The sequence below is a fragment of the Drosophila melanogaster genome, chromosome 3R, assembly GCF_000001215.4.
Source record: "Drosophila melanogaster chromosome 3R".
NCBI classification, from domain to species: Eukaryota; Metazoa; Arthropoda; class Insecta; order Diptera; family Drosophilidae; genus Drosophila; species Drosophila melanogaster.
Genome location: NT_033777.3, coordinates 12,630,587 through 12,647,631, shown reverse-complemented (window position 1 = coordinate 12,647,631; position 17,045 = coordinate 12,630,587). Strand labels below are relative to the sequence as shown.

General features: G+C 46.1%; 6 protein-coding genes, 1 long non-coding RNA gene and 1 other non-coding gene across 9 annotated transcripts; 3 read left to right on the top strand and 5 right to left on the bottom strand.

Moving 5' to 3' along the window:
- The first annotated feature begins 1,554 nt into the window (after window positions 1–1,554).
- On the top strand, window positions 1,555–1,913 carry lncRNA:CR46351 (long non-coding RNA:CR46351). The gene has a single exon (NR_163202.1). It is a non-coding gene; the product is annotated as a long non-coding RNA:CR46351 (long non-coding RNA).
- A 3,236-nt stretch (window positions 1,914–5,149) lies between these two features.
- On the top strand, window positions 5,150–7,469 carry CG6753 (uncharacterized protein). The gene is made up of 3 exons (NM_141962.4): window positions 5,150–5,632; window positions 5,922–6,091; window positions 6,349–7,469. Exons 1-3 carry the CDS (start codon window positions 5,528–5,530, stop codon window positions 7,289–7,291), a joined length of 1,218 nt encoding a protein of 405 aa, NP_650219.2. The 5' UTR covers window positions 5,150–5,527; the 3' UTR covers window positions 7,292–7,469.
- A 129-nt stretch (window positions 7,470–7,598) lies between these two features.
- CG11608 (uncharacterized protein) lies at window positions 7,599–9,151 on the bottom strand (the record flags this gene model as incomplete). The annotated part of the gene is made up of 4 exons (NM_141961.4): window positions 7,599–8,137; window positions 8,201–8,896; window positions 8,953–9,012; window positions 9,068–9,151. 4 exons carry the CDS (start codon window positions 9,149–9,151, stop codon window positions 7,685–7,687), a joined length of 1,293 nt encoding a protein of 430 aa, NP_650218.3. The 3' UTR covers window positions 7,599–7,684.
- A 504-nt stretch (window positions 9,152–9,655) lies between these two features.
- Window positions 9,656–11,092, bottom strand: CG11600 (uncharacterized protein). Its single transcript, NM_141960.3, has 3 exons — window positions 10,951–11,092; window positions 10,201–10,896; window positions 9,656–10,147 (listed from the first exon to the last, which is right to left on the bottom strand). The coding sequence occupies exons 1-3, from the start codon at window positions 11,077–11,079 to the stop codon at window positions 9,752–9,754; spliced, it is 1,221 nt and encodes a 406-aa protein (NP_650217.2). The 5' UTR covers window positions 11,080–11,092; the 3' UTR covers window positions 9,656–9,751.
- Window positions 11,093–11,348: 256 nt separating this feature from the next.
- Window positions 11,349–12,715, bottom strand: CG11598 (uncharacterized protein; the record flags this gene model as incomplete). Its single annotated transcript, NM_001043245.2, has 3 exons — window positions 11,349–11,837; window positions 11,902–12,597; window positions 12,653–12,715. 3 exons carry the CDS (start codon window positions 12,713–12,715, stop codon window positions 11,430–11,432), a joined length of 1,167 nt encoding a protein of 388 aa, NP_001036710.1. The 3' UTR covers window positions 11,349–11,429.
- A 172-nt stretch (window positions 12,716–12,887) lies between these two features.
- Window positions 12,888–13,440, top strand: asRNA:CR46018 (antisense RNA:CR46018). The gene has a single exon (NR_133386.1).
- On the bottom strand, window positions 12,962–14,273 carry CG18530 (uncharacterized protein; the record flags this gene model as incomplete). The annotated part of the gene is made up of 3 exons (NM_144457.3): window positions 12,962–13,390; window positions 13,455–14,150; window positions 14,211–14,273. 3 exons carry the CDS (start codon window positions 14,271–14,273, stop codon window positions 12,980–12,982), a joined length of 1,170 nt encoding a protein of 389 aa, NP_652714.2. The 3' UTR covers window positions 12,962–12,979.
- A 170-nt stretch (window positions 14,274–14,443) lies between these two features.
- On the bottom strand, window positions 14,444–16,985 carry Not10 (CCR4-NOT transcription complex subunit 10). Of its 2 annotated transcripts, none has more exons than NM_001316562.1 (6): window positions 16,829–16,985; window positions 15,999–16,754; window positions 15,611–15,938; window positions 15,456–15,514; window positions 15,047–15,397; window positions 14,444–14,981 (listed from the first exon to the last, which is right to left on the bottom strand). In NM_001316562.1, exons 1-6 carry the CDS (start codon window positions 16,915–16,917, stop codon window positions 14,657–14,659), a joined length of 1,908 nt encoding a protein of 635 aa, NP_001303491.1. In that variant the 5' UTR covers window positions 16,918–16,985; the 3' UTR covers window positions 14,444–14,656. The 2 variants fall into 2 exon arrangements, with proteins under 2 accessions (NP_001303491.1, NP_650215.1); NM_141958.4 differs by having other exon boundaries at window positions 14,607–14,981.
- Window positions 16,986–17,045: the final 60 nt, after the last annotated feature.

Below are 17,045 nucleotides of genomic sequence, written 5' to 3'. Positions count from 1 at the left end.
GTCATCGTCATCGAGCCCCTCATTGTGAGAGTGGTTGGCATCCAATTCGACCGCTGGCGTTCTTAACCTCTCCCCCCTCCCCATCATCCGGCTAAAGAAGTTGTTCAGGTCGGGTTTACCTAAGGCCCTGCGACTATCCCTATACCTATACCAATAGCTATCCCTAGCCCCATCCCACTGCCCTCAGCCCGGCACTCTTATTGTTTATTTGGTACAATACGAGAGCTCCTACACAAAGGAGAGCAGGAACCATAAGGGCCGAGCTGGTTGGTCTAACCAAATATTGGATATCACTTGCATTGAATCGGAGCACGGATTTGGAACTTAATTGGAGTTGTAAAATAAATCGAATTTCAAAGGGAAATGATAAGATCGCCGAGGTACCATGAGTCAGTCACTCAGAAGTGGAGGTAATCTATATTTTCTGACCGCAAGATAATCGTAACTTGACACACTGAACCACATTCTTAAGCGTTTGACTACTAATTAAATTTTTTGTGATATGAAAACTACAAAAATAGATATATCAACTAAATACAAAACATTATAACTTCTTAATTAACCATCTTCAAGACTGACCATTTTAGCAGCTGCAAACTCAATTTCTCACATGGCGAATCAATATTTTCCTGGCTAATCATGACCAAGCCAAACAGCTGCCTCGAATTGATTTTCAGCCTCTCCGGTTTCTGTTTGTGAATGATTTGACTCGGCTGAGTTGGCCCAGTCTGAATCGGAGAGCAGCAGCAGAATCGAAAAGAGGTGGAGTGCCACTCCAGTTTCTGAGAGCTGCGGACCACGGGGGTCTTTCCCGGCCAAGTAACTGAATGGATGATGGTCTGGTAGGTCGACCAACTACTTGCCGACTACATGGATGTGTGTGGATATGGCTGGCTATATGGATTCGCCTGCCTGTCTAACAGAATGCCCAAACTTCTCGTACGCCCGTTGTCAACGACATGGACCACAGGGGCTTTACCTACTCACATCTGTGCGCGCACATGTACTAACTACATATATAGTTGTTTTGAGCTTTTCGTGTAGGCTTTCCCTGCAACATTTTCCATTACGTGATGTAGCCATTTCAATTTCAATGGGCTGGAGTCGCAGACGCTGGCCGGTCGGCCCACTGTTTATCTTTTATTGATTATGCCAGCAGGTAACCCCAGCCAAGTCAGGCCGGAAAATTTGCCTGATGTGAGTGAGTGAGCGAGCGCGCGCCTTCAGATTCAATTTAGTCGTTAAATATTTAGATTTTGTTATTGCCATCGTGGCTATGCGGTGGACGATGGACGATGGATGGTGGACAGTGGACGGGAACAGGAAGGAATCAATTGGTTTCCCTTTGAGTGACCACGCTTAGTCATGACGAAAACGACGGCACTTCCTCCTCAGGGTTCCTTTTGTTGTCGTCGGAGTCGTGGGGAGGCGGCTTTTTGTTATTGAGATTTTCTTTGCAGTCTCATTTGTAGGCATTCGACTGTTTTTTACGACCGCCGATTGCCTTGTTTGTCCGCCAGGCGGCAGTTGTAAATTTGCTGCCCCTGTGAGTCAGGCAGGCGCGGGCCAAAGTCGGATAATTAGCCATGGCTACTCACTCAGGTAGACTCTCCTTGGCATCGCCTCCTGGCCAAGGCCGTCCTGCACTGTCTGGTTAGGGTTAGTTACGAACGCATCAAGAAGCCATTAGCAGGGGATTAGCGAGGTGATCTAACAGCTAGCTGATCATCCAACCCGTCACTTTGGCCAGGAGCTGGTGACAGTCATCGTCGGTCAGTTGGCCCACACAGCGAGAAATGGAACGGATATTTATGTGACTAATTTCCATTTAAGTTACCATCTCCTTGCATGTTTCCCAGTATTACTGAACATTATACGTGTATTATACACTAGAATTGATTTATTATCAATCTTTGTTCTGCTTACTTATGCTAAATATTAAAATAAATGTTGAAAATAGAAAAATAGGACTAAGATATTTTTTCAAGTAATTTAGTTAATTAATGGGCAATGGCTTTAAAATGAAATCGACTCCATTTTAAAATCACTTTTCCTTCCACGCCGAGTTCAATCACCATTGAGATTTATGAGCCCAAGACGTCAACGCGGATGGCAGCGCATTGATGATAAGCGCCCTTTTCGGATTAGATAAACCTCGTTGGGTCGACCGGAAACCGGACCGGCAATTCCATAGGGACTGGTAAAGAAAGAGCAAAAAAAAATAAAAAGAAAACGCAACCGAATGCATATCAGAAAGCAGAGCACTTAAAGTGAAATGTCAGCTCATTGTTCGGCGGAAAAGCTAAACGCTCTTTGAATTGTGACCGACACACACACAACCCATCCATCCGATCGTATGCATTATGCAGATCTTGTCCAGCTCCAGCTCCAGTTTCAAGTTCAATACAAAGTTCACACCACGCAGCTGTCAACAGTGAATGACTCTGCGGTCAACAAAAGTGATTCCGATTTCGGGGCAATGGTATCTGGATACTCTATCCGATGTTGAGGTATTTTTTTATTTTGGCGCTTGAAGTTTTACCACTTCAGTTGGAGAAGATATATGAGTGTGGTTTTAGTGGGTGGGGCTTCACATATAATTGTTAAGATCCCATATTTAGTACACAACAGTTAGGCTTTCCGTCAATGTTTTGAAATTGAATCGGTTAATATCGTTAAGCAGCTCCGTTACTTGCGGTTTAAGCACCGAGCTAAAAAGGGAAATTAACATCTGAGTTGATTAAATGAAATATGAACTCATCGCATAATTACCGATGGTTATCCATACCTGTTTACATAATAACTTATACCCTTTGATTGCATCACGCGACTATCACTTGTGCGGGCAAACATTCAGGCCCAAATAAACAAACAAATTTGGCAATGAAGTGCGACATGGAGTATGCATTATGGAGTGTTTAGGCCTCAATTACATAGAATCCATTAGCCGAATGCGAGATGGCACCAAGTAAGAAAGAAAGTCACACGACGTGGAGATGCCTTCGAGTTGCCCCTGGCCCCATGGACCCAGTGCCGTTTGATTGCCCGCCTCAAGTGCCCCAAGTTTAATTGTCGAAACCAGTTAGCCAAACAGTTTACTTTATCCATGCGACAAAACACTGTCGCATGTGTCACAATAGGAATTAGCGTAAACTGTTTTAACGCCAAACAAATGGGCATTTGAGCTGTGAGCCATAATCATATGTATGAGCGACCCGCCTTGGGGTTTACCCAACATGCTGGTAGCGATGGCATAGGTACCCTTTTTAATCAAGGTAGTACAATTTAGTAGTAATGTCCCAAGAATAAGATTAGTATAAGTAATCAAATTTATATTCCTAAACTTCATAGTACGTATATGTGTACTTACATGGTATGAATGGTACATACATAAACCAATTATTAAGGTCGGTACTTAAACAAATGTTATTGGGCAATTATCAGGTCATTTGGATTGCACCATTTTTATATTTATTATTTTTAAATTTCGGATTTAATTTATCATAAGAGGAAAAAGTTCTACGATCGTAATATCATATCAAGAGTAAATATTCATCCATTTTTGCTCGCTTAAGATAAGGTACTCCATGCCAAGTACCTCCGTGGGCAACATGGTACACTCGACTGTGTACCCCACATCACTGGGTAATCGCTCGTCGGCTTGGTGGGTTGTCCAGTACGTGAGCCGCGGCCGGTGGGTCAATGCCGCCAGTGGGGCAGTGGAGCGACAGAGGTCCATTGATGAAACGGAGTAGAAGCCGTGTGTACAGCAGTTGAGTTCAGTTCAGTACCAACCAACCCCTTGCGCAGTTGTTGACGAGCTATTAAAAAGCGATATAAATAAACAGAAAGCTCTCCAGCGATCCGCTGCTGAATGAATGGTGAGAGCAGCGGCGGTTTGGCGGGCGATCCGTCGATTGTCTTTCAAGTGGGCAAACATAAACACCAAAAGACTATGGGCATCCAAGCCTATGCCTCACATGCACACATGTACCTACTACATACATGTACATACATATTTATGCCTTTTGGCAAGTAAGTGCGAGTACTTGGGCCAGACCAGGCCACATCCTAAATAAGCAGCCGCCGTTTTCATTAGGCAACAGGTTATTGCAATTCAGCGAAAAAAACAAAACAGCGACCGACGACAACAATGCGACGAAAAACCACGTCGCAGCCGCAGTCAGAGCCAACAAAAAAAAAATTGGCTAAAAAAGAAGGTAAGTAAGTAGCTCCCAAAAAATTATACACTGCTCGAAACCAATTGTCGCTTATGAATGCATTGTATGTGATGTGCATAACTTTCAACGGCACGTGAGCACATTCACATTGTTGGGCTTATTGGGAGTATTTATCATTGTTTATCATCCATCTTTTTTCATGTGGCTTGAATGGCCAAGTGATGTTGGGGCCCTTTAACATTCTATGAGGTTGATCAGATGACAAAGCTTTAAGATGCCAAAGCTGTCAATCGGTGATGTGAATCATTTTCCTGGAATACAGATGGGGCTCTATAGCTTCAGAGTTTTGGCAAGCATAAATTAGGGTTATTGTTAAACAATTAAGAAATATGATATGTTGAACTTCTGGTGGTAGGTAGTTATTTGATAAAGAAAGATGTTTAATAGTGCCATAAGCTCTAGGACACATGATTCACAAAAGTTGAGCTCTATGTTGCAAAGCAATCTTTGGGTTTTTTCTACGCGACAAGGTCAATTTCACTTTCTTCAGTTGTTTGGGGAGCTTACAATTTAATCTCATCTTGAGGTTGTTTCTGCGCCATTCGCCCACTGTACTTGCCGTTGACAGTTTTGGATAGCGTTCTCTCTTTCGCTAAGCTGTTATAATTGCTCAAATTGCCGTGGCAGCGTGCCAACTGATTGGATTTTTGCGGGGGTATGGCTTGGTGGAGAAGGGTTGGGCAAATAGCTGAGATGGGGGCGGTGGCGGCAGCAGGTGATATTACGCGCAGTGTATGCCGGCGGCCGCTGCCGAGTCAGACTCTTGGATGCGCCGCTGCTCTGGGCGCTCAGGTAACCCGAGCCGAGCGACTGTGCCATTCCATGCAGGTGGCTCACCGGTTGGAGCTCTGCTCCGCCGCCAAGCCGCTCAAATGAGTGGCAAGCCCTGCGAGCGGCGGACGCATGCGCAGTCGATAAAGCACATTCGGATCGAACACTAGCTGGCGGAGCAGCCGGAGACGAGGAAACGGCACTTCGATTGCAATTCCCATTCATATCCATTCAGACGGTTTTCAGTTTTCAGTTTTCGGTTTTCGGTTTTGGCTTGGTTTCGTTTTCAGTTTGAGTTTCGGCGTTTTTGAAAGCTCTCTGCTGGCAGCGAAAGAAAGAAAGAAAGTGCTGTCTTTTGGTCTTAAAGCCGCCGATCCTTGGGCAGCTTTCGTTTTCATTTTCATTTTCGGTTTCGGTGCGATCGACTGCGAACCGGTTGGACTTCTGATCGGTTACCCAGTTACTTAATCCCAGCGTGCGTCGTTCATGTAACCATAATCCTGGTGACCACCACCATGCGACGGGAGCGAGTGGTGCTGCTGTGCCTGGCGCTGCTCGGATTGCAGCAGGTGTCCAGGGCCACTCTGCGTCAGTCGCGCGAAATCATCATCACAGATGCGGTAGGTGTTCCTGGCCAAGATCGTCGAGTGCGAATGCGAATGGTGATGAAGAGGGGATGGGGCTGGGACTGGAATAGGGGTAAGCCCCAGGTCGGCTCGCCAGTGGAATTTCTAATTAACCAAGTGTCACAACGCACGCGTCGCGTGGCCTCCAAATGTCAACCGCCGAATGGGCCAACAATTTGTGTTTGCATTTCGGATTTTGGTGTGCCGAGTGCCTTGCCCTCGCTTCCTGCCTCCAGTTTGGCTACCTGTTGCTTACCTGTTCGTTGTCTTTGGTCCGTTGCAGGTGCGGCGCATCCAGAACGACGGCTACAACGTGGAGCGCCACTCGGTGACGACGAAGGACGGATATGTGCTCACCCTGCACCGCATCCCGCAGGTGGATCCCGAACTGGGCAGTCTGCTGAGACGCCCTGTCGTCTTCCTGCTCTCCGGACTCTATGCCTCATCGGATGTGTGCGTAGTATAGTAAACCACATTCCTAATGGATACTTCCGCTTGCAGAAGATAAGAATCATTGGGAGATCCCAATGCTGAAGTCGTATACACGACTTCCAACTATCTCATATCAGATTAAAAGGAACGATTATTTAAAAACAGATATCTTAGGGCTATGATCTGATTGGGAAACTCCGTATTTTATGTATTCCAATAGCATTCCGTTCTTAAATTGTAAGTAACTGCAGATTATATTACCGCTCTCTCCTTTTCAGGTGGCTGCTGAACGGGCGGGAGGACTCCTTAGCCTACCTCCTTTGGCGAGCAGGATACGATGTGTGGCTGGGAAACAACAGAGGCAACATCTACTGCCGGAAGAACATGTGGCGGAACACCACAGAACGGGAGTTCTGGGACTTCAGCTGGCACGAGATGGGCGTCTACGATTTGCCAGCCCAGGTGGATTACGTGCTCCGGACAACCGGACAGAAGGCTATGCACTTTGTGGGGATCTCGCAGGGCGGCACCGTCTTCCTGGTCCTCAATTCGATGATGCCACAGTATAATGCCGTTTTCAAGAGCGCCACCCTGCTGGCCCCGGTGGCCTATGTGAGCAATACAAAGAGTGGGCTGGCCAAGGTCATTGGTCCAGTGCTTGGCACACGGAACTATGTCTCTAAGATGCTTGAGGGCGTCGAGATGTTCTCCACGAACAAGTTCTTCAAGAAGTTCCTATCGATGACGTGTCTGGAGAACGAAAAGCCACTGGTCTGCATCAGTCGCCTGTGGCCAGCCGTTGGCTATGACACCCGATTCCTTAACAAGACGTTATTGCCCGACCTGATGGCCAACTTTCCGGCGGGCGGATCGGTGAAGCAGCTGATGCACTACTTCCAGGGCTATGTGTCCACCAGATTCCGGCAGTATGACTACGGTCCCGAGCGGAACTGGCTGCACTATCAGCAACTGGAGCCACCGGAGTACGCGCTGGAGAACGTGTCCACGCCAGTTACGGTCTTCTTCTCGGAAAACGACTACATTGTGGCGCCGGCGGACATCTGGCGATTGCTCACCCGGTTGCCCAACGTGGAAGCCGTGTACAAGGTTCCCTGGAAGCGATGGAACCACTTTGACTTCATCTGCGGATTGGGGGTCAGGGAGTACATATTCGACAACATTGTGCTTTCCATGAACCGCTACGAGCAGCGGCGACGCTGATGGAAGCGTTCGATGATAACCAGGATGTCGGAGGATGTAGATGGATCAAAGCCAGAACTATCACTAGTGCCAAAAACAAATTGTAGAATTACGAAACGGAGTCCGCGTTGAATCGGCTAAATCAACCATGGATATATGTACTGATTAATAAATAAATAATTTATAGTTTAGACCAAATAAAAATACAAATCCTTTTATTGCTAAGAAGACAACTCTTTTTTGGTATAATCATGCAAATAATTATTTGACAATTCGGTTCGCATCATTTCCTTGAGATACTTAATTATGACCACAAATGTGAGCTTCACTTTAACTACTCTTTAATATGCGACATTATAGCAATATATACATTATTTATCAACACTCTTTAAAACAATTATGTTTCCCCAACTATTAAAATTCATTTAAAAGTGCATCAATACTTATTTCCCCCTTTATATTCCCAATTTTGTGCTTAATATTTTCTTCGAAGGTCTTGATAATCTTGATTACTGGATTATTAATCAATTCATTTATGTTGTTAGCTAGAAGAAAGTCCATATGGTTCCAGGTTTCATCCGTGATATGATGGGGGACTGCGTAAGGCAACTTGCTGGCAAGGGTTAGGACGTCTCTCGGAGAGATGGTTCCATCGTCATCGCTGTAGAAGATGTGGATGGCGGAGTGCGGACGCACCATTTCCAGGGGATATTCCGGTGGAGTGTTTTGTCTGTAAATAAGATAGTTCATTCCAAATCCAAAGTCGTATTGTCGGAATCTCCCGGAGTCCTTGAGCTGGAAGAAGTGTCTCGGCTGCCTGCTAGAAATCCCAGCCGGATGAGTGGCAATCAACATCGGAATGAGGGTCTGAAAAAGGTAGTTAAGTTGTATACATAAGCCTGATTAGCCTGCTCTCAACTTTTCACTCACCCTGTTCATGTGCTGGGATACTCGTCCATTGGTTAGGAGATACAGTGCAGTGCAAACGTCCTTCACGCCAAGAATTTTGCATATGGCTGATACCGCGGAATTCAGCATCTTGTGATGGGGCAACAACTCAATGTCCGGCAGGAGGTTGAACAGAGGCTTCATTATCTTATGACCCATCGAAAGAGAATGTTTCAAGAAGACGGGCGGGGCCAGTAGGATGGTGGTCCTGATCCGTTTATTGTACTCCGGTCTCATGCTGAGCATCACCAGCATGGATGTGCATCCCTGCGAGTGACCCACATAGTGCAAAGAGTTCCGTTTCGTGGAGGCCAGGATATGGTCAACAGTGGCGGGCAAGTCCTCCATTCCGATTTCATGCCAGCTAAAACGCCAAAACTGCAAGAGCCAGGCCTTGAGTTTGAGATGCTTCCTGGAGTACCGGGTCCCGCGACAGTTTATCAGCCACACATCGTAACAAGCATCGGCCAACAAAAAGGGCAGTCCATTCCGCGGTCCAGTTAGAAGCCATGAGTCCGCGGAGCCAGTCATGCCATGGTTAATCAAAACAACTGGCTTTGGTTCGCTACTTGCACATAGCTGTGATGATGGGATTCGGAAGACCGACAGTATGTAGCCATCCCTGGTGACCACAGTGTGTGTTTGCACCGGATAGTTGTGACTGCTTATGATGTCCACCTATAGGAAAAGGGATTACTAACGCTTTCAACTGGAGTCAACTTCAACGTACTTACCGCAGTTATTACTTTTGTGCGATGATGAATGCGGTGAAGCGAGTGATTCTTCCAGTTCACCTATAAAGCGTCCTTTTGGTAATATCCTTACGTTTTCTTCAACTATTGCACCTACCTCAGATAAGGCTGTGCTGTTCGATAGCCACACAAAAAAAATTCCAAGCAATATCGGCAGCATTTGGATGAGAAATGACTGCATTTTTCATGGATGATTGTAAGAAAAGGCCGAACTAATCCGTTTTATTTATTATTATTTATTATTTTTACAGAACTGCAACTTCATTTCGTATCTGACATTTGTGCTAGTTTTACCCGTTACTCGTGGATTAAAATGTGCAAGGTAGATTGTCTTTGGGACATCATTTATCTCGGCCCAAAAGTAGGCACGTCGATTGGCCATTTCTGAGGACGAGATAAATATTAGCCAAGTTGTGGACTTGTAGAGCCTACAGATTAGATGCAGAAGTACTTCAAGACGCGGAAGCACCATCGATGTATGCCATCGTTTTGATAATGTATACATTTTACATTATTTTTATACACTTACATACATGTAAACTGCTTGCCAAGCAGTGCGTAAAGGAAGAAAAGTAATCTAAAGTCGCAGGCAGATTATGGAAAAAATAACTATATATACTAATGCTAAGGAACAGTTTTTTACACAATATTTATTTTGGCGTCATGAAAACATAACAATAAATATATATATAGTTTTTTATTTTAGACTATTTAAGTAAAGACTTTGCAAAAAGATACCATGATTTAATGTAGAATATTCCTACATTCCTAATAGAAATGTCTATTGCTGTCTATTCTCAAAGTGATCAATAACTTTGATAATTGGTTCATTAACAACTTTTTTGATTAATTTGGCGAACAGAAAGTCCGAGTGGCTCCATTTTTCAAAAACAACGTCATGCAACACCGCCTTGTCCAACTTGCTGATCAGTATGTGGATGTCTTTGCGCGCCACCAAGTCGTCACCATGGCTGTGGTATATATGAATGGGCGACTGAGGGCGGACGTTTTCCAACGGATAATCGGGAGGCGTGTCCTGATTGTATAGTTTTTTATTTCTCATGACTCCGAAGTCATACGGACGGAATTTTCCAGATTTCCGGAGTTGAAGAAAGTGCTTTGGCTGTCGAGTGGAAATCGCACCAGGATGCGTTGCTAATATCAATGGTATGGCGGTCTAAAAATGTTAATCAAGGTACAATTTGGAAGTTGGAATACATTGTGGCTTACATTGTTCATATACGATGTTGGTTCTTCACTGGCCAATATGAACATAAAGGCGCACAATTTTTTAAACTTCGAGCATTTGCAAAAAACGGATAGCAGGAATCTTATAGCATCTAAGGGGCCAAAAAAACTACTGTCCTTCATGCTCATAATGATGTTCCCAAACATTTTCATTAGCTTGTTCCTTGCGTGCTTCATGAAAACGGCGGGGGCCATCATGTTGGCCGTCTTTATCATCCGGTTATACTCCGGCTTCATGCTGAGCAAAACCAGTAGGGTGGTGCATCCCTGAGAATGGCAAACGAAGTGCAACGCTTCCTCGTTTGTCGTGGACAGGATGTAGTCGATCATGGCGGGCAGGTCCTCCATTCCCATTTCGTGCCAGCTAAAGCGCCAGAAGGCATCCTGGGAAGCCTTCAGCCGGATGTGGCGCTGCGAGTAGCGGACTCCCCGGCTGTTGCTCAGCCACACGTCGTAGCAGCGATCGGCCAGCATGAATGGAAGTCCGCTCCTCGGTCCCGTCACCAGGAAGGAATCGGCCAGGCTGATCAGTCCGTGCTGGATAAGAACAGACGGCTTGAAACCGTCCTCCTTGCAGTTGGGTGATGAGGGAATCCGAAACATATCCAGAATGTATCCATCTCCAGTGCGAACCGTGTGCGTCTCCACTGAGTAGCCGTACTTGTCTATTATAAGAATCTAAGAAAACGGTCTTCGAATATGTGGTCCCACCTAACAATACCAGCTACTGACCCCAGTAATCACTTTGATGCGGTAATCTTTACCACGACCCGTAAAATTTTGGAGGCCAAACTTCACCTTCGGCATACCAGAGACGATCAACAGCCAGTCAAAGAAAATCACGAGCTCCATCAACAACATATTGCAATGGTTTGAATTGATTGATTGTAAAGAGATGTTAAGAATAGTAGAACTAATTTGCAATTTACCTTGCCGAACGACATAGCCATAAGAAAATTCAGTTGCGCTATAATCAAATAACATAAAATAATGAGAAACAATTCATGCATAAAATATAACATAAATAATAACTTTGATTTAAAGCTTCATATCTCAAAAGCTGTAAGGAAGTATATAAGTGACTAATGCTGAAGAAGTTGTGAGAGTGTAAAACAAAGGCATTTTAGCTTCAATGAACATTCGTTTATGAAGTGAAAGGTTATTTTTCATTCAACATTAAAGACATTCATCATTTCATATGGAAACTACTTTCATAAAAATGTAGGACTGCTGAGTCGCTCAAAGCTTCTAAAAATTTCAATGACCGGCTTGTTGATTACGTCAGCAACGGTCATGGAATGCACGAAGTCCGTATGGTGCCAGCCCGGTGTTGAGATCCGGTGCATCACCACCTCCGGCACTCTGGCGGCAAAGTTTTGAATATCCTCCTTTGCTGTCGAACTATCATCGTCGCTGTAGAATATGTGGACTGGCGTCAGGGGACGGACGTTGCTCAAAGTATAGTCTGGAGGTTCTAGGCTCTTGTAGTTGATCAAGTTCCTCAGGATCCCGAAATCGAATGGTCTGAACTTGCCGCTGTCCGTGAGCTGGATGAAGTGCTTGGGCTGGCGAGAAGAAACTCCCGCAGGAAGCGTGGCGGCAATCAGAGGAATAACGCTCTGAAAACAATGATATTTTAAATAAACTTATGTATAATATTATATATTGTCTTTGTGCACTTACTGTGTTTAGGTGTTTGGAAATTTTTCCGTTGGAAATCAAGAAGAAGGTTGTGCAGAACACCCTGGCAACGAATAGCCCGCATACATTACTCAAGAGTTTGTTTAAAACTCCGTTGTGGTACATGAACTCCTTGTCGGGCATGGCCATTATGAAACTCCTGAAGACGGTCTGCGAAAGGGTGCTTGTGTGGCGCATAAAGACAGCCGGAGCTAATAGGACTGCGGTCTTGACCAACTTGTTGTACTCCGGTCGCATGCTGAGGAGCACCACCAGCGTGGTGCATCCCTGCGAGTGACCCAAGAAGTGCAACGCTCTCTGCTTCGTGGTGTCCAGAATGTAGTCTATGAAAGCGGCCACGTCCTCCGTTCCAATCTCGTGCCAGCTGAAGCGCCAGAAGGCCTCATCAGAGGGATCCAAAGACACGTGGCGTCGGGAATACCGAGTGCCCCTTGAGTTACTCAGCCACACATCGAAGCAGGCGTCGGCCAACATGAATGCCAATGAATCCTGAGGTCCGTTTAGCAGGAAAACGTCCGAGGACGCGGACATTCCGTGCTGAAAGAGAACCGCCGGCTTTGGTCCAGATTGCTGACAAAATTTAGAGCCCGGTATCCGGAACGCGTCGAGTAAATACCCATCTCGTGTGAGCACTGTGTGTACTTCTACCGGATAGTTGTGCGAGGCTATAATTTCGGACTTTGATAGGAGGATTTAAAAGACATGAACTACGACTAATGATGCGTGTGCTTACTGTAATTAGTCCCTTGGCAAGGTCAATATAGAGACAAAAGAAGACAAACGCTTTGTACGACATATCGAGGAGGAATAAGTGAAAAAAACGCTGATATATGAATAATATTTATCGGTTTAACGTTAGATCTAATCTCATTTATACATTTCATCAAAAAAAAATCAATATGTAACGCTTTAACGTAAAATTTTGTGGGGAACTCTCTAGGTAATGCAGCATTTTACAGCTTATCATTAAGTGAAAGATGTTGTACATGAAAGAAAACCTACTCTTCCGTAAAAGACCGGACGTAGTCGATAATGGCGGGCTGGTACTCGATATTATTTATTATAGACTTCCTTTACAGTCGATAGGTTGCTCAAACCTTTTAAAAATTTCAATGACCGGCTTGTTAATCACATTAGCGACGGTCATAGAGTGCACGAAGTCCATGTGGTGCCAGGACGGCGTGGAGATCCGATGCATCACCGCCTCCGGCAAACTGGTGGCGAAGTTTTCAACATCCTCCTTTGCGGCGGATAGGTCATCATCGCTATAAAATATGTGGACTGGCGTCAGGGGGCGGACGTTATGTAGCGGGTAGTCGGGAGGTGTGAGGCTCCTGTAGTTGATCAAGTTCCTCAGGATCCCGAAATCGAATGGTCTGAACCTGCCGCTGTCCGTGAGCTGGATGAAGTGCTTGGGCTGGCGGGAAGAAACTCCCGCTGGAAGCGTGGCGGCAATCAGAGGAATCGCACTCTGGAAATGTTAATGTTCAGAATAAATACAATATATATTTTGACCATTCGACTTTGATACTCACTGTGTTCAAGTGATCTGAAAATTTTCCGTTGACGATCATAAAAAAGGTCGAACAGTACACCCTCACAACGAAAAGCCCACAAATTCTCCTCAGTATTTTATTCAAAATCCGGTTGTGGAACATAAATTCGCAGTCGGGCATAGACATTATGAGCGTCCTGAGAAAAATTTGTCCCAGCGTGTGTGTGTGCCCCATAAAGACGGGCGGACCTAAGAGGATTGCGGTCTTCACAAACTGGTTATACTCCGGACGCATGCTGAGTAGCACCACCAGCGTGGTGCATCCCTGTGAGTGACCCACGTAGTGCACCGCACTTTGATTTGTGGTGCCCAGAATGTAGTCAATGAAAGCGGCCACGTCCTCCGTTCCAATCTCGTGCCAGCTGAAGCGCCAGAAGTCCTCATCGGAGGGATCCAAAGACACGTGGCGTCGGGAATACCGAGTGCCCCGCGAGTTACTCAGCCAAACGTCAAAGCAGGCGTCGGCCAACATGAATGGCAATGCATCCCGAGGTCCATTCACTAGGAAAACATCCGAGGAGGCGGTCATTCCGTGCTGGAAGAGAACCGCCGGCTTTGTTCCAGATTGCTCGCAATAGATTGAGTTCGGTATGCGGAACGCGTTGAGTAAATACCCATCTCGTGTGACCACTGTGTGAATTTCCACCGGATAGTTGTGCGAGGCTATGATTTCGGCCTTGGAAAAGAGAGCGTAGCACTTGCCTATAGCTATAATTATCGACTAAAAAGCACTTACAGAAGTTATTCCATTGACTATTTGAGTACAGACACTCAGAATGACAAGCGTTTTATACGGCATTTCGAGTAAGAGTAACTTGCACAAGTCAAAATAATTCTGACCCAACTTTTAAAATTCCTGAGATAGATACTTAAAATTTAAGTGTCCAACGCTTTAACGTAGAGGGTAATCTAATTTGTAGAATTCCTATGAAAAAGTCTCAATGACTGGAGTATGCAAAAGTTCAACGTAAAATATTGTGAGATAATTTGCTATTGCCAACACCAATTCTCTGTGTACAAATATATAAGCACATATGGATTAGTTAACAGACATTGTTTTATACACCTTGTTTGCACCCTGTAAAATGCTGAAAAACTGATGATCGTCAAACAAATAGTTCGCTTCCTCGTCATTTCATTCTTGCACTTTAATTCCGTCTAGTTATATACACAATTTGTTGTCTAACTCGGCGTCCCGCCAGGAACGGGACCCATTTTGAGGTCCATGAAGCGTCGCAAAGCAAGCGCCTTGTTGGCAACCAGCGAATGAGTTAAATTGGCCAGGAGTGCTTTAGCTTGAGGCAGGTCGTTCTGTAGAGCCATGGCAACGGCCAGATTATACCGCACAACGTTCTGAGCGGCGTCCACCGACTTCAGTTGCCAGTCACGCGTCTCAAAATCGAAGGCGTTTAGTGTGCCCACAAAAGTAGGGTCCAAATGGTCGCGTGCCTCGCTGGCCTTGTCCATAAGCATCAACGCCTCGCCAGCGTACATGTGACCTAGCAATCTGAAGAAAAAAAGGTAAATATGTTAAACCAAACATGGGAAGATTAAATAGAAACTGTATTGTACTTGTGTGCATCGGACAAGCGTTCACAGGCCAGCAGTTTTTCCGACATCTCGAGCGCGGTCACATGATCGCCTAGGCGCAGCGAGACGAAGCTGTGAGCAGCATATATGGCAGCCATCATGTTTTCCAAAGACTCTAGGCTGACTGGCTTCGAGGGATTGCAGAAGTTATTGTCCTGGGGATGACGCCAACTCTCCTGAGTTGGGTCCTTGGGTTCGGGTGCTTCCACATCCTCCGAGGAGACCGCCGCCATGTGAAACCTCGTCTTGTAGTGCTGCGTAAGCGTTAACGCGCTACGTAGACACAAGACAGCGAATTCCAGCGTGGGCTCTGGAACTCCCGCCGATTGAGGACTAAAATTAGGAAAAGTTTACTACCAGCAATGAACTAAGCTAACGAATTAGCACTTACGCGTATGGCTTTGTTGATGGCGTTTCTGACTGCGACTGGCGCTCCTCCTCCACTAGTTTCTTTAAAACAAAATAAAATAATTTGAGATTTAAGACAAATAAATACCCTATTGTGACTCTATTGTACTAGAACATGTTAGTGTAAAGTTGTCTTACCGCCTCATGCTCCATGATGCAGGCCTCAGCCATGCGCAGCCAAAGACGTGGATTGCTGTGGAATTGCTTAACGGGAACCAGAAAGCACTGAAACGCCTCCTTGGGGCGTCGTAGGTGCAACATGGCCACACCGAGGTTGTAAAGGATCTCGCAGGACCGTGCCGAACTCATGGTTTGCAGCGTACTCTGGCGCAAATTTCGCGCCAGCTGCTGGTCAAAGTTGAGCGCATTTTGGAAGAACTTGGCGGCGATGGCATAGTGACGCACTCTTAAGTGTATCACTCCCATATTGTTGGCAATGCACGTGCTCAGCTGGGGGGTTATAGTGCTATTAAGATAGACAATAAAATAGTATGTCTTCTTTGAACTTAAAATGAAGCAGACTCACCCCGCTTGTGTACACTCGTTATTGATTCGCATAAGCTGCTTGGCGGCCATCTGAAAATCCTTCATGATGTAGTACTGCTGAGCCTTCAGAGCAGCGTACTCCGGCGTGCCGTCTTCCTGAATAACCACCGGTTTTCGGTTAAGCACGAGCGTTATTAGCTGCAAGAGCTGCAGACTACCGCCCAGACCGGGCACAGCTCCCTCCACAGCTGCTCCTCCTGGTGAGGCCACCACTGAACTGTTCGTCGCTGCTGACGGAGGTGCTGTGCCGACAACAGCTGCCTCTTCGGCCGCATTGCTGCTAGGCGCTGTGGCCACCAGGTTAAGCTTGTACTGCAAGTAATCCAGAAAGGCCTCGGCTCGGTTTAGTTGATTGGTGGCCAGCAGCAGCTGTAGCTGTAGTGTGGCCACCAGCGCTGCCATTGCCTTCTCCAGGGCTTCCAGACGAGCCACTAGTGGTGCTAGTTTCTCCAGTGCCGTGCCGAACATATGGCGGTGATAATAGATGACCGCCCGGTTGTAACGAGCAACAGTGGCGGCGGCAGCTCCCTGCTTAAGGCTCAGCCCGCTGGACACGTCTCCGGGCGCATCTGCATCGGCGGTTAGAGCCTCCAGTTCTTTCAGCAGGACGGAGTGTTGGGTGCACCCGGTTTTGTAGTAGCTGACCACCGCCCGGTTGTGCCGCAGGACAGGACCACTGCTCTCGCCGCGCGTCTCCAACTCCTGGAGCAGTTCCAAGCAGCGATCAAACTCCGAGCTAGAATGAGGAGCAGCCGGAAAGGAGTGGCGGTTATGGGTGCACTTCCCGGTGACACGCGGATGAACACTCACTTGTTGAACTGCTCGTGCGCCTGGCACAGCAGACTGTAGTTCTCGTCCTCGCCGGCCTGCGTTTTGGTGGGGGATTCCGCCGAGTCCATGCCAAAAATAAATAAAAACAAAAAAACCGAACCAATCCACAGATGACACAGCGTTGCCAGAATCAACAAGCACAGCGTTGCCACTTTTAACCGTAACTAAAGCGGTTAACCTTATTAATAAATAAGTT

Bases quoted from the DNA above. Each gene is read 5' to 3' on its own strand.
- CG6753 (NM_141962.4), top strand. From the start codon at position 5,528: ATGCGACGGGAGCGAGTGGTGCTGCTGTGCCTGGCGCTGCTCGGATTG. The intron at 5,633-5,921 runs GTAGGTGTTCCT...GGTCCGTTGCAG, and splicing joins AAATCATCATCACAGATGCG to GTGCGGCGCATCCAGAACGA. The intron at 6,092-6,348 runs GTGCGTAGTATA...TCTCCTTTTCAG, and splicing joins CTCTATGCCTCATCGGATGT to GTGGCTGCTGAACGGGCGGG.
- CG11600 (NM_141960.3), bottom strand. From the start codon at position 11,079: ATGTTGTTGATGGAGCTCGTGATTTTCTTTGACTGGCTGTTGATCGTC. The intron at 10,897-10,950 runs GTCAGTAGCTGG...CCGTTTTCTTAG, and splicing joins GCATCAAAGTGATTACTGGG to ATTCTTATAATAGACAAGTA. The intron at 10,148-10,200 runs GTAAGCCACAAT...TAACATTTTTAG, and splicing joins CAACATCGTATATGAACAAT to ACCGCCATACCATTGATATT.
- Not10 (NM_001316562.1), bottom strand. From the start codon at position 16,917: ATGGACTCGGCGGAATCCCCCACCAAAACGCAGGCCGGCGAGGACGAG. The intron at 15,515-15,610 runs GTAAGACAACTT...TTTGTTTTAAAG, and splicing joins GCATCATGGAGCATGAGGCG to AAACTAGTGGAGGAGGAGCG. The intron at 14,982-15,046 runs GTACAATACAGT...TTTTTTCTTCAG, and splicing joins CGCTTGTCCGATGCACACAA to ATTGCTAGGTCACATGTACG.